At 55.6% G+C, this 13949-nt stretch overlaps 1 protein-coding gene across 17 annotated transcripts in view; it reads left to right on the top strand.

Annotated features, from left to right (window-relative positions):
* Positions 1-13949, top strand: part of MYO18A (myosin XVIIIA) — a 105909-nt gene that overhangs the window by 85612 nt on the left and 6348 nt on the right. For 14 of the 17 annotated variants that reach the window (XM_063718066.1, XM_024234823.3, XM_063718063.1 and 11 more), the window contains 11 exons: positions 559-669; positions 1219-1323; positions 1647-1793; positions 2193-2306; positions 3724-3840; positions 4035-4118; positions 4552-4689; positions 7220-7405; positions 7747-7886; positions 8676-8720; positions 11882-12004. In XM_063718066.1, the coding sequence (XP_063574136.1) occupies positions 559-669; positions 1219-1323; positions 1647-1793; positions 2193-2306; positions 3724-3840; positions 4035-4118; positions 4552-4689; positions 7220-7405; positions 7747-7886; positions 8676-8720; positions 11882-12004 (1310 nt within the window). The remainder of the gene's footprint in view (positions 1-558; positions 670-1218; positions 1324-1646; positions 1794-2192; positions 2307-3723; positions 3841-4034; positions 4119-4551; positions 4690-7219; positions 7406-7746; positions 7887-8675; positions 8721-11881; positions 12005-13949) is intronic. The other 3 variants (XM_063718067.1, XM_063718071.1, XM_063718076.1) reach the window with 1 other exon arrangement.

Raw genomic sequence — 13949 nt, 5'->3', positions numbered from 1 at the left:
TACAGGAGGGCTTGGCCAAGGGAGAGGTGAGGTGCAGTGAGGCCGCCACCATCCCCACAGCCAGCCTTAGGCATGGGCCAGAGGATCCTGCCTCCATTCATTCGGGTGTTCACTCACTCACCTACTCACAAAATGTGGAGTGAGCACCTGATCTGTGCCAGCCACAGTGTGAAGACATGCTCGTGGAACTTTCCACAAAAACAAATCTGATGGAGCTCTAGTAGGGAGGGGCTCAGGATGCATGGCAGCTGAGGGCCACAGGCCTACCCAGCCTGCCACCCAGCCACCAAGTCAGTTCAGGGAGCTAGAGCCTGCAGGCAGACGGAGAAGCTGCAGGACTGTCCCCACCCCAACTGCCTCTCGCTGGGCCTATGCCAGACCTCTAGTAAGGGAGTTCAGCTGCTCTGGAGAAGCTGCTGCCACGGGAGCAAGGTGCTGGCAAAGGGAACTGGCTGGTGGACGTTCTCTGCCCCTGAGCCTAGGGAGAGCCATGCACAGGTGGGAAGGGGGTGGGCACGGCTGGGGAGGGAACCCAGACCCTACTCCAACCACCTCCAGGCCAAGCTGCGTCTGGAGATGGAGATGGAGCGGATGAGACAGACCCATTCTAAGGAGATGGAGAGTCGGGATGAGGAGGTGGAGGAGGCCCGGCAGTCGTGTCAGAAGAAGGTAAGGTATCTGAGTACTTACCTGTCCAGCGTAAACACCTGTTCCCGTCACCGCTTTAAAGTAACGGTCTTTCTGCCTCCCTGCCTCAGCACATTGTCTTCCATTGTCATTCTGGGCCAGGAAGCGCCTCTCGGGATCCTAGCATTGGCAGGGATGTATTGGCTCAGAGTCTGTAGAGAAACTTGGGCCCCTGAGGAACTAACACTCCCTGCTTTCTGTGCCAGGGGCAGCCCCCTGTGCCCCTGCTGTGCTGCACTGCGCTGGTGCTGCCTGCAGTCAGCCAGCCTGGCCGGACAGGTCTCCACTGTGCGGCAAGGTCTCCTACTCTGTCTTGGCTAGCCACTGCATGTGGCCTGCCATCCTTCTTCTCCCTCCCAGGCTGCTTTGAAACCCTAGAAACCTGGAATTTAGGTTCTGACCCCTCCACCAACATCATTGTGCTCAGGCCTGCCCCACTGTTTCCCGGAGTGGGGAACCCAGAATGGAAGGGGCCTGCTTGGCACCAGGCACTGAAGGGACGGATGGGTCTCTGTCCCCACGGTACTCCAGTTAAAACAGATGGAGGTGCAGCTAGAGGAAGAGTATGAGGACAAGCAGAAGGTGCTGCGAGAGAAGCGGGAGCTGGAGGGCAAGCTCGCCACCCTCAGCGACCAGGTCAGGGGATGCTCCACCCACCAAGCCTGGCCGGCTGCCTGCCCATGCAGCCTGAGGAGTGGGGATCCTAGGGATGGGGAGCCACGAACAGAGCTGTCAGGGGGATGGGGGTGCTGCAAAGAGCCCATCGTCATCCCTCGTGGGATGGGGGCATCACCATACATTGGCACACCCAGCCCTTTATCGCTGGTTGGCATGATCCTGGCTCTTCCAGCATCCTTATGGGGACACTGATATTGAGGACGTGGTGAGGAGTGGGCTTGGGGAAGATAGGAGGAGGGCCTGTGCGGAGCCCAGAACCCCAACTGCTGGTGCCCACCCAGGTGAACCGGCGGGACTTTGAGTCAGAGAAGCGGCTGCGGAAGGACCTGAAGCGCACCAAGGCCCTGCTGGCAGATGCCCAGCTCATGCTGGACCACCTGAAGAACAGCGCTCCCAGCAAGCGAGAGATCGCCCAGCTCAAGAACCAGGTATCCACAGAGAGCACACGGCTGATCCAGGCACAACAGAGCTTACCTTTTCCATTCTCTTTCTCTCTCTCACTCCTCTCAGTGGCTCTTGAGTCCTTGGGAAGGAAAGTGACAGGAAAGAGGGGAGAGCCACGTGTAGCAGCTAGACTCCCCAGGCTCTGCGTGTACCTTACTGTCTCACCGCCCAGCCTGGGATGGTGTGGATGGGGCCTGGTGCCCACCAGCCCTGTCACGGGAGGAGATCCTCATGCATGTACCACCACACAGCCATGGCCCTGGGGTCTGAAGTGAATGGAGGAGGAGAAGGAGGGCATCGGGGCTCCCTCTTTCCTGTACAGCCCTCCTGCCCCCAAGGAATGGCTGACATCTCTCCCTGGGGCGGGGGTGGTCTGTGTCCAGCTGGAGGAGTCAGAGTTCACCTGTGCGGCAGCCGTGAAAGCACGGAAAGCAATGGAGGTGGAGATCGAAGACCTGCACCTGCAGATTGATGACATCGCCAAAGCCAAGACAGCGGTGAGGGGCCAAGGTGCCCGGGGCAGAGCTCGGGGGGCTGAGGCAGAATAGAGCTGCCTCTGTGGCTCCCTTCACCCTAGACAGGTCCCTCCACGTCAGGACTTGTGACAGGTCCTTTCACGCCAGGACTTGCTGCAGGAAGAGCAGGCCTCCCCTCCTCTGCGTCTCTCCACGCTGAGCAGAGGCCACGGGGAGGAGCAGGCGGAAGAGGGAGCCAGCAAGGGCCCATCTCCCTGTTTAACCACCTGCCTACGGGAGCTTGGCCGCAGGCCCCAATACCATAAATAAAGGCAGCTAATGTGGCTGAGGGATGTAAACAGGTGCCTAGAGATTAGCAGAAGCACCGATAAGAGGACAGGATGGCTTGGCTTCCTTCCCCTTCCCCCTGCCCAGCCCACTGACAAGCCCAAGCGGCAGCTAATTAGAGCTCTTATTTAATGTCTCCCTTTTAATTTCCCACCTCTCCCACGGCCCATCCATCGGCAGAGAATTCATTACTGGGATGCGGCCAGTACAGGCAGCTCCCTGAGCATCACTGGTCCTGGGACCCACACCAGTGGGCAGGATCCTTGGGCAGGGAATGGGGCAGGGGAGGAGGCTGGGCTGGGCTGGTGGCTTCATGGCCCCTGAGCTAGTCACCTAGCTGCTGGGAGATGCCAATCTCACGGGCTTGATTTATCCCCATGACATTTGTGCTCCTCAGCAAGTTTTCAGGTGACTAATTCAAATTCCTTAATTGTGTTAAAAAAGATTGTTATAAAATTACCATTTTATTTAAATCTGAGTTAATAAATTTCTTGGCGGAGGCTTCCCCAGTTCCCCACAGCCCAGTAACAAGATGGATGGGGCAGAGAAGGAGCCAACACAGTCATTTTGGTTTGGAATTACAGGCTAATAGATTCATTCATTTCCTGAAGCTGCTGTTGGATCTCTCTTCCCCTCCCCCAAGGAGGGGACTGGCTGTGGGGGCTGGATGCCCAGGGAGTGGGCGGTCCCAGGGAAAATGAGAGTCTAAGCCAGGAGACCTTCGCAGACTTGAGGGGTCCTTCCCTGGGGCCTGAAGGGGGCAGAGTACACGCAGGCCAGGGCCTGGACTGATAGTGCCAGGATGATGGGTCATTTGTTCTGGGCAGACCTTTTCTGCCTTCTCATTAGCCTCAAAGGAGCTGCCAGGAAGCAGCTGTCATTCAGCTCAGAGGCCCAGGGTCTGCCTGTACTGCACACAGCCCTTTCCCTCCCCTCTCTGGTCCACAGCAGGACAGGCAGCTCCCTGAGCATCACTAGTCCTGGGACCCACCCCAGTGGGCAGGCTCAGCCCACTATCATCTTCTCTACAATGCCCCCGCCATTGGAGGCAGCTGGAGCCCACAGGCACACTGGGCCTGAGGCCCTCTGATCTGTCTTTGCCTCTGTCCAGCTGGAGGAGCAGCTGAGCCGCCTTCAGCGTGAGAAGAACGAGATCCAGAACCGGCTGGAGGAAGATCAGGAAGACATGAACGAATTGATGAAGAAGCACAAGGCTGCCGTGGCTCAGGTACCCCTGCCAGGAGTGCCCGTCACACTCTGCACCGTCACCATCCTTCTGGTCCGCGTCATGGGTCCTCCACACAACCGCTTGTTTTGGGAGGTGATGGAGTGGGAACCTCAGTCCCCTGGTGTTCCAGCTGGGCTGGGCTGGCTGAATGTTTATGGGGGATCCTGCTTCTGATGCTCTCACTCCTTTCCCAGGCTTCCCGGGACCTGGCTCAGATAAATGATCTCCAAGCTCAGCTAGAAGAAGCCAACAAAGAGAAGCAGGAGCTGCAGGAGAAGGTGAGGACCAGGGGCTCCCTCGGGAGAGAGATAGTGCCAGGGTCACTAGGTGTGGGAGGAACCCCCAAGTTCACAGTTTAGAAGGCGCTTTTCTCTGCCATCAGTAATCCACAGAGCAGCGTAAATGAGGAGCAAGAGCTAGGCTTGGAGCCATGTCACCATAGCAGACATTTGGGCTTCCCTTGCCTCATTTCCCATCTCTATTCCCTCTCCGATCCTTATCTTTCTCCTTTCTCTCCGAAGGGCAAGATCTGTGCCAAGCACTGGGGCAGATGGGGGAGGCCTCTGGCCCAGGGCTCCATTCTCTTTCCTCCCAGGTGCATCCCTCCCTCCCTGCACCTTCTGGTCACTGTGGTGATATTGCCTGCCCCAGACGCAGCCTCCTCCCTTTCTGGGCTCAGTTCTTTCTTCTCTTCCTGCCCCCCACCTCTAGCTACAAGCCCTCCAGAGCCAGGTGGAGTTCCTGGAGCAGTCCATGGTGGACAAGTCCCTGGTGAGCAGGCAGGAAGCTAAGATACGGGAGCTGGAGACACGCCTGGAGTTTGAAAGGACGCAAGTGAAACGGCTGGAGGTGGGTTCACACTTCTCCCGGGCTGCACCAAACAGGGCAGAGCTGCCCCAGCGCTGGAGCCGCGCATGCTCAGCAGGGCTGGGCAGGCCCCCTGGACAGTCCTCAGAGGCCTGTGCCTCGCTGCCAGGCCAGCTGACGGGCAGGTGCTTCTCTCCTGCTCTGCCTGGGCTGCTCTCTGGCTACCGTGGAGCCCGCCTGCTTTACATTCTGTTTCCGTGCTTGCTTTCTGCCAAGGGACCAGAGCAGCTTAGCTCTTCATCTTCATATTTTCCTCTACCACGAGCTCCCCCCGCCTGTTCCCCTCAACCAGTTCTCTGGCAGGGTCATAAATATGCAGCGGATGGTGCCACTTCTGTGCAGGCTGGAATCTGTTCTCTCATCTGCCCTCGCTCTCCTCCTCTCCCCTTCCCTGCTTCATTCCCTTTCTTCCTCATTTCTTCTGCCCTCCTGTCTCTGCTTTTTTTTTCTCTCTCTCTCTCTCCCTTTTTCTTGATTATGATCCTATTCTTTCTTCTCCCTTCCTTTTTTTTTTTGAGACAGAGTCTCACTCTGTTACTCTCTTGCCAGGCTTGAGTGCAGTGGTGCAATCTCAGCTCACTGCAACCTCCACCTCCCGGGTTCAAGCGATTCCCCTGCCTCAGCCTCCCGAGTAGCTGGGACTACAGGCACGTGCTTTTTTTAAATTGTATTTTAGTAGAGACGGGGTTTCACCATGTTGGCCAGGATGGTCTTGATCTCCTGACCTCATGATCTGCCCGCCTCAGCCTCCCAAAGTGCTGGGATTACAGGCGTGAAATATTTTATATTTTTTCCTCTCCCCAGTCTTATTTCTCTTTCTTACTCCCTTCCCATCCCATTCTCCTCTTCCTTTATTATAAGGTTCATTCTCTCTCTTCCCTTTTTTTTTTTTTTTTTTTGATGCAGGGTCTTGCTCTGTTGCCCAGGCTGTAGTGCAGTGACGCAATCATGGCTCACTGTGTAGCCTTGACCTCCTGGGCTCAAGCAATCCTCCCATCCTCCTGCCTCAGCCTCCTGTCTAGCTGGGACCACAGGCATGTGCCACCATGCCTGGCTAATTTTTGTATTTTTTGCAGAGACAGGGTTTTGCCTTGTTGCCCAGACTGGTCTTGAACTTCTGGGCTCAAGCAATCTGCCTGCCTCAGCTTTCCAAAGTGTTGGGATTACAGGCATGAGCCACCATGCTGGACCAATCCTTTTTCTCTTGGTCTCCCAAAGCCAATATGGGCCAGCCCCTTCCATCTCTGGCAGAGCAGATAGCAAGAGAGAGGCAGAAAGGATTATCTCCTGGGTTTACATCCCTCTCGCCTTATTTTTAAGTTCTCCTTGAGTTTATAAGCCTTTGTCTCCACACCATCGGTTCTGCCTGGGCCCTGTGTTGATGAGTGTGGTTGGTGAGGGGCAGCCCTGTCACCACCTCCATCAGCTCGCAGTCCATGGAGCGGGTACTTAGGTAGGGATAGAAACAGGTGGGCATCTAGAGGGCATTAATAACCTGGACACAGGAAGAGAGCACAACTGACCCTCCCAAGGCGGGGTCACAGTCCTCAGGAGAGCTGGAGAGAGTTAGGGGAAACTTAAGAACTTATTTTCTGCCCACCCCAACCCCAGGCTGGCTGATAATATTTTGATCTCCATTTTATATACAGGAAGGGTTAAGTAGGTTGCCTGAGGTCACAAAGCTGTCAAGGGACAGAAGAGGCCATTGGTCTGGTGGGCACAGGACAGGCCCACAGGACTTGTCTCCTTTTCTCTTGGGCCTAGTCCCTTCCCGCACCTCTATCCCTCAGGTTCCCTTCTGCTCAGAGAGTTTTGTGGTTTAGACTCATAGGATGTTAAACACGAACGGCCCAATCCTGCAGCCTGGCTCTGTTATTTTAGGGATATAGAGGCTGGGGGCCCAGTCAGAGGTAGAACCAGGATTACAAGCAGATGCGGGGTTCTTCCCTCACATTCAGCCCCTCTCTCCAGGTCATTTTTTGCTCAGCATCCCACTGCCTGGCAGGAGATTCATTAGGCTTAGAGAGATGCTCTCTGCTTGGAATCTGATGATTGTTTAGTCTCTCCTAATTCAGAACTCCAGCAAAGCCATTTACCTCTGAGCACAGGATCTAGCTTTTGGGGCTTCTGGGTTCAGAGTCCCTGTGGGAAGCCCTGCTGACCTGAGAGGACTCTACATGCAGTGTCAATACCGACAGGCCCACCAGGCTGTACCCAGAACACTTCCTCAGTCTTGGTGTAGTAATAATGATAATAGCACCTTTCATCTTTCAAAGTGCATTCACATTCATTAACTTATTCATCCTCAGAAGACGCCTGGGGGTTAGGTGTTATTCTCCCCACATTTTACAGAAAAGCAAGGGAAGCTTCGGGATTGCTTGCCCAGGTAGCCAATGAATGGTGGAGCCAGAGCTCGACCCCAGGCCTCCTGACCCAGAGCTCTGCCACACCCTCCCTCTGCCTGGCTGATGGGCCTACCTGCTGTGTCTTTCTTCCCCACCTGCCTATCCAGAGCCTGGCTAGCCGTCTCAAGGAAAACATGGAGAAGCTGACTGAGGAGCGGGATCAGCGCATTGCAGCCGAGAACCGGGAGAAGGAACAGAACAAGAGGCTACAGAGGCAGCTCCGGGACACCAAGGAGGAGATGGGCGAGCTTGCCAGGAAGGAGGCCGAGGCGAGCCGCAAGAAGCACGAACTGGTAATGCCCCATGTCCCCAACAGGGCTCACATGGCAGCCCCCTAACTAGCTGCTGAGTGTCTGCCTCACTCTGGCCTGGTTGGGAATAGGGTGAGTCAGAGAATGGGAGGGAGGAGGAGCATATCAAGAGGGCAGGCCAGGAAGCCAACGGCACTGGAGGCTCCCTCAGGTGAGGCTTGGACCCCACAGCCCAGCAGCAACAGAGCGGAAAAGGCTCTGGAAGCCTGTGTCAGCCCTCGGGTGGCACCCCCATGACCGGAAAGGACTTGAAGCAGGCTTCTTCTGGGCATCTAGGGGAAAAGCTAGCCTTCCTGCAAACTGGGCTGCCCCCTTCCTCCTAGGAGATGGATCTAGAAAGCCTGGAGGCTGCTAACCAGAGCCTGCAGGCTGACCTAAAGCTGGCATTCAAGCGCATTGGGGACCTGCAGGCCGCCATCGAGGATGAGATGGAGAGTGATGAGAATGAGGACCTCATCAACAGGTGAGAAGTGGCCTCTGGGGCATCTGCAGCCAGCACGGAGGCCCTCTTGACCGCCTCTGGAACCAGGCCACCAGGTAGAACAGTTGCAACCTCTGCCTCCCCATGAGCAAGCCGCCAACTCATCCTCCCTTTACTGCCAGACCCCAGCACAGTCTGTCCTGCAGGGGCAGAGGGTGAGACAGGTGCACCCTGATTGAGGCCACCCAGCCAGTCTCCCCTCTCCAGAACCAGGCCTTCCAGCTCTGCCCGCTCAAGATGAGTTATTCCCCCGTTTAGCTGCATTTCCGATGGCGCCTGCCCCACTCTGGGGAGAGCAGAGATTTAAAGGCTGTGGTGCCTTGTTACTATGCCAGAGATTTTCTCATAAAACCCACCCAGGGAATGGTTTGGAGAGAAAGAGATTTGTAGTCTTAGGCTGAGGAGACAGTCACGAGGAAGGAAGGCCGGCAGTACGGGGTGGCACCAGGCCATGGAGAAGCTCCCAAGGCTGCCCTAGGCGGAACCTAGACCTGCCCCCTTCCCACCTTAGGGCTGGGGCCCATCCTGCAGGCAGGTCTAGGGCAGCACAGGGAGCCTGCTGCTTTGGGGCAGGGGAGAGGTGCCAGGGGCAGCCCGCATCAGATTTTGAGGACAGTGCCATCATGCATCCCTCTACCTGGTCTCAGCCAGCCAGAGCTGGCTCTTGCTGAGGGAAGAGAGGTCTTCAGCTGAGGGGTCCACCTTGGGTTGCCCATTGATTTTATCTGTTTCCTCTGGACCCTTTGCCCACCATTTTCCTTCTATTTCCAGTTTGCAGGACATGGTGACAAAGTATCAGAAAAGAAAGAATAAACTGTGAGGACTGGAGCGCATGTGCTCTCTGCCTGTCCTCGCGGGTGTCTAACCACCCCTAACACTGGCTCCCACCCCGGGGCCACTGCACGCAGCATGTGGATACAGCCTCCCCACACTCCCGCCTTACTGGTCTCTAACGCTAACATGCTGACTCTATCCTCGGGGGAGGCAGGGAGCGGGCAATGAGATGTGCTCCCCAGAAGGCTGGGGCTGGCTCGTGCACCCTTGGTGGGCAGGATGGGGGGGCTCCTGCAGAAAGGAAAGCGCAGCCTATTTGAGAAGTTTACCTTCCTGAGCTCCAGCACGTTCCTCCCTCAAAAACCAAGTGTGGCCACCTCCCTGGCCTATTTCTCTGGGGGGAAAAGTCTTTTTGGACTGGATCTGTCCACATCCTTGGGCTCCTTGGGAGCCTGAGCTGCCTGAAAGAAGCGGGCGTGTTTCGTCTTTAAAGGTCCACCACCTTCTCTTGGCAGACAAGGGTAGAAGGTGAGGGGCATCTCCCAGTTTCTTGTTTGGAGAAAGCATGCAGGCAGCTAATCATGGGCTGCTCGCCGTGGCGGGGGAAGGGAACACAGCCAGATGTGTTTACTTTACTCCCTGCGGTACCGTGGGCAGAGGGAGGCCCCAGCGGGCGCTTGTGCTGGTGCTGTCAGGTGGCGGGAAGCCCAGGAAATCCAGCCCTCTCTTTTCCCGCTTTCTGGGTGGGAGCTGGACAGCAGATGCAGATGCGCAGGCCTTCAGGCAGAGCGGGCTGATCCTCCATCAAGTTCGACAGGGTTGTTTTTTGGAGGTCATTTTTTTAGCATGGCATTGGGTTTCTTCCCTCACTCTCTCTCGCCTGATGGGCCCCCTCCCCTGGCCAGGATGGGCTGGTGGCAGCGCACAGGACTCAGAGAGAGCTAACGATAAATGTAATAGTGTGTAACAGTGATAGAGGGCCGCTGGAGCCTGGTTGTCACACACAATTAATATCCCCGGCCGTTCTGTCTCTGTTTGTTTGTTCCCCTGCGATTCGGCTCCCAGTTAACTAATAGCACATGAGTCCGGACATAAATTGTATTTGACGTGAGGTTTAATTCCAACCATTTAAAATTTCAACTGCCCCCTGAGCCTGCCTGCCCCTGGAGTTTGTTTACGGGCCTGATTATTTAAGGAAAACAACATCTTCTAGATGCTTGCAACTAAAGGAAAGGCAAGGGCAGGCAGGCCAGCTTTGCAACCCATCCACTGTTCTGAATGTAAGGAGGAAAATTCGTATTCTGGGCCCACAACTGTCTGTCCCCTGTGTGTTTCAACCCTGCCATCCTTGGGCGGCAAAAGCTTCAAGGGCTGATAAAATGCGCATTTAAGATCATATTCTAAACTACTGCCAGGCACGCACACACACAGGTACACCGCGCATGCACACACACTCACGCACACTGGTGTGTGCTCACATAGACGCATGGGGACGTGCAGCTCTAACCAGGTTCCGGCTGATGGCAGAGAGGTGGTGTGGCTCCTTCCTCAGCAGCTCTGGGCCCCAGCTCCAAGTTATTGAGCCCAGCGCACTAAGGCGGGCAGAGAAATAATGTTTCGATTTACTTAGAGATACAGTTGTTATTGCCATAACCTTAATGAAAGCAGTAAACAGCACAGTATTAAGGGAGATTTATACAGAAACGCTTTTAACATGTAGACATAGATTTTGCGATGCATACAGCGCACCTCCTTTCTAAAGGCAATCAATATGGTTATGAATGGTGGTGATAAATTATAGGCTCTGAAGCTAGAGAGGGAGGTTTTTTGCACAGGTGTATAAATCAGGTGGTATTGGTGTTCCATGGGGCCCATGCACCACAGTAAATCTGCCAGGCTCGGACGGGCACAGGGCTTGCATTAGCAGTTTCGAGGTTGTCTGCTAAACTCCTGTTTACCCGGGGCATCAGCCAGCCTCGTCTTTGTTATAATTCTGTATTTGATGGAAGCCCATAAAATATGCCTCTTTATTCCCCTTTCTATGAGTTGGGCTCTCTCATGGTCCCCAGAACAGTCTGCTGGTTTCGTGTGTGTGTGTGTGTGTACGTGCGCGCACACGTGCCTGTGTGGCTATTTATTTAAGAACATAATTCAGGAATGGAGCCATTCCTGTTGACACAGAGGAAAGGAAATTTATATCAAGGAGAAACCCTAGCCTATCCATAGCAGGGCAACTTGGTGAGCAGACATTCTGCAGAATTTTAGAAGCAATCTTACTCAGAAGCTATCTCCAAGCCCAGCTGCTTCATGAGGGGGTGGCCATGACTCCAGCCTCAGAATTGGACTCCTTTGGGCTTTCTTGCAAGTGCTAAGGTCAGCTCTGCCAGATGAAGCACTTGTGAGCAAGGGCTGGGGGCTACCTGAGGATGGAAGAGGAGACCTTGAGCGACAGGGCTCTGGTCTGGGACTTTCTGAGCCCAACTGGGTCTCCAGGGACAATTTAGGTACTGAAACTGTTGCTAGTCCCTCTGGAAATGCCGATGCCCCCTGCCCCTTTTCCTTTCTCTGTTTCTTAAGAGCCAGAGAAGCCACAGGGTGGATCTGGGATGTGGCCTGGGCCTCCTTAACCTAGAGCCCAGGTTGGTGCTGCCATCCACCAAGGAGACCTCCAGGTTCAAGCTAACTCCAAATCCTACAAAGCCCTTCTCTTCGCTCTGTGGCTGGCAGCCCAGCTCTTGTAACAAAGGCATGGAAATTGACAGCAGCTATAGCCACAATCTGAGGAATGGCAGACAAGAAACAGCAGAGTAGGCCTCAAGGAGTCACTGAAGGACCCAGGGCTCCTCTTTTTAGCTCAGAGCCATTTAGCTGAAATTGATGAGTGGATGGTCTTTAAGTCATTCTCCCTCGATTGGTCAGCTGAACAGTGGCCTGTCACAGATAACTGGCTTGGGAGCTGCCTCCATGCTCCTGAGGGTCTTCTTGGTGGTCACACAGTGTGGCTGCTGAGTGGGGACAGGCTCCTTGTGAATGGTGTGCTCTGTCTAACCTCTCTCATTCCCCCCACCGACTCACCGACGCGCATGCTGCCCACATCCCCCCTGCCCAAGACACCCCCTGCACCCCCATCTGCTCCCCTCGTGGGCAGCAGGTGCCCATGCCTTGCCTGGCCTTGCCTACCTTTCTGCTCCTCATCCCTACAGTGAGGGAGACTCGGATGTGGACTCGGAGCTGGAGGACCGTGTCGATGGGGTCAAGTCCTGGTTGTCAAAAAACAAGGGACCTTCCAAGGCAGCTTCTGATGATGGCAGCTTAAAGAGTTCCAGGTGAGCATATGGCCTTGAGCTGGGAGCAAAAGCCACCTTGTGCCACAAGGAATGGACAAGTAGTGCCTGGATCCCATGAGGGCAGGCCTGCGTCTCATGCCTGGCATTTGTGACTGCGGCCCAGGCATGCTCCTGGCATGTGCATGGGCACAGGAAGTTTCTTCTTAGTCAGGTCTGCGTCGCCTTTATTTTTTCCAGGGAATGTTTTCCCATTAGGCTCCAGGCTTTGGTTTGATGTAGGTTAAATGTCACCTCCACTTATTCATTCAACAAATGTTCATCAAGCTTCCTGATAGTTCAGACCCTTGGAATCAAAACTGGGATGGGGCACAGGATACTCTTGATCCCACAGCCCTGGCCAGCTCTGGATCTCTGACGTCTTACCATGAATAGCAGCAGAAGAGGCACCAGTTCCACTGATTCTTGACCCAGTTACAGGCACATTTCTGTCTTTTTCTGCCCATTCTGTCCTTCCTCTAATCTCTTCACTGCCTGCACTTCTTTCCTCCTAATACCCATCCACTGGGGGAATGTACTCCCCTGTTTTCTAGCCAGTCATAGTCCTCTGATCATACAGACAGCTACCCCTGGAATCCAGAGCTTCCCCTTGCTCATCTCTTTCCTACTGGCCAGTGTGGCAGCAGGGAGAAAGAACAGCCCTCGCCCCCCCCCACCCCCCTACAAAGCCATATCCCTGCTCCCCCCACAACACAGAATCCCAACCCCCAACTCAAGCCCATCCTGGTCCAGGACACACCCTTCCTCATCCTCTCCCAGAGACAACAGGTAGACTGGGTAGAAAAAGTAGCATCTCTCCCTCCCTTCTCCAGCTCCCCCAAGGCCCCTTCCCCAAGCCTGGCCCCTCACCAGAAGCATCCAGCAGCCCCCTCTAATTGGTTTAATTTATTTGGCCAAACAACATTTTGTTATTGCAGATAATGCCGGTTTCCCCGCCCCACTGCCGTGGTTCACCACGGCGTGGCACGAGGCTCCAGGTAGTTGACAATGAAATAAATTGAACTAAACGTTTAGAGGGGGAAAAGTGATGAAATAGAACAATAGTCTAATTTACATGACATTCTCCATGAAGCTATTTTCACTGATGCAAATTATTTTGCTTCATTTCCTCCGACGCTCTCACCACCACTTTGCCAGGGCTGCTGCCGTTTTCTCCTCCTTTCGCCTCCCTCCCCCTGTGTCTTTATTCTCTGGGTTTAATACTTGTTCCTCTCTCTCTCTCTCAACCTCCCTCTCTCCCTGCTGCCCTCATCCATGGCTGGTTCTCGCATCCTCCCTCGGAACGGCCCTCAACAGCCTCTCTAAGGAGGCTCCGGGGGTGGAGGAGAGGCCGTCCTCGGTGGTGAGCTCCCTGAGCTATCGGAAGCGGCTCACCCTGAAGGACTCCATCGGGGGCACCGGGGACGCGGATTCGCTCTTCACCTCCCTGAGCGAGCGGGCGGCCTCCCCCGAGAGGCCCCCTAGGAAGGCCCATGTGGGCCCCAGGGAGGAGCCAGGCCCAGGCAGGAAGTCCGAGGAGCCGGAGGAGTGCGGTTCCGTCCGCTCGGGGACCGGGGGGCGCGCTGGCCGGGGGCCGCAGAAGCGGTGGGGTTCCGACTTCAGCCGGGTCTCCACCGTCTCTGCACCGGTCAGCCGGGCCTCCTCGGCCACGCGGCGGGGCTCTGGCGAGGACAGGGCTGGCTCTTCCCTGAGTTTCTCGCTGTCGGGCTCGCCCGGTTCCCGCCGCAGCACCTCCCGGCTCGACAGCCTCTCCAGGACGCTCAGCCCTTCCCTGAGCCGGGCCTCCGGCCTAGGCCGGGAGAGCCCTGATTCTCGCCTGTCCCTGGGCCGGAGCTGCCTGGAGGAGTGGGATGATGGAGCCAGTGTGGCCCTGAGCGAGGCGTGCTCGCAGTACAGCCACCCGTCGCTGGCCCGCAGTCTGTCGGTG

Source organism: Pongo abelii, chromosome 19 (assembly GCF_028885655.2).
Source record: "Pongo abelii isolate AG06213 chromosome 19, NHGRI_mPonAbe1-v2.0_pri, whole genome shotgun sequence".
In the NCBI taxonomy this organism is placed as follows: Eukaryota; Metazoa; Chordata; class Mammalia; order Primates; family Hominidae; genus Pongo; species Pongo abelii.
The sequence above is the reverse complement of the archived record's forward strand: the minus strand, read 5'-3'. Positions and strand labels throughout refer to the sequence as shown.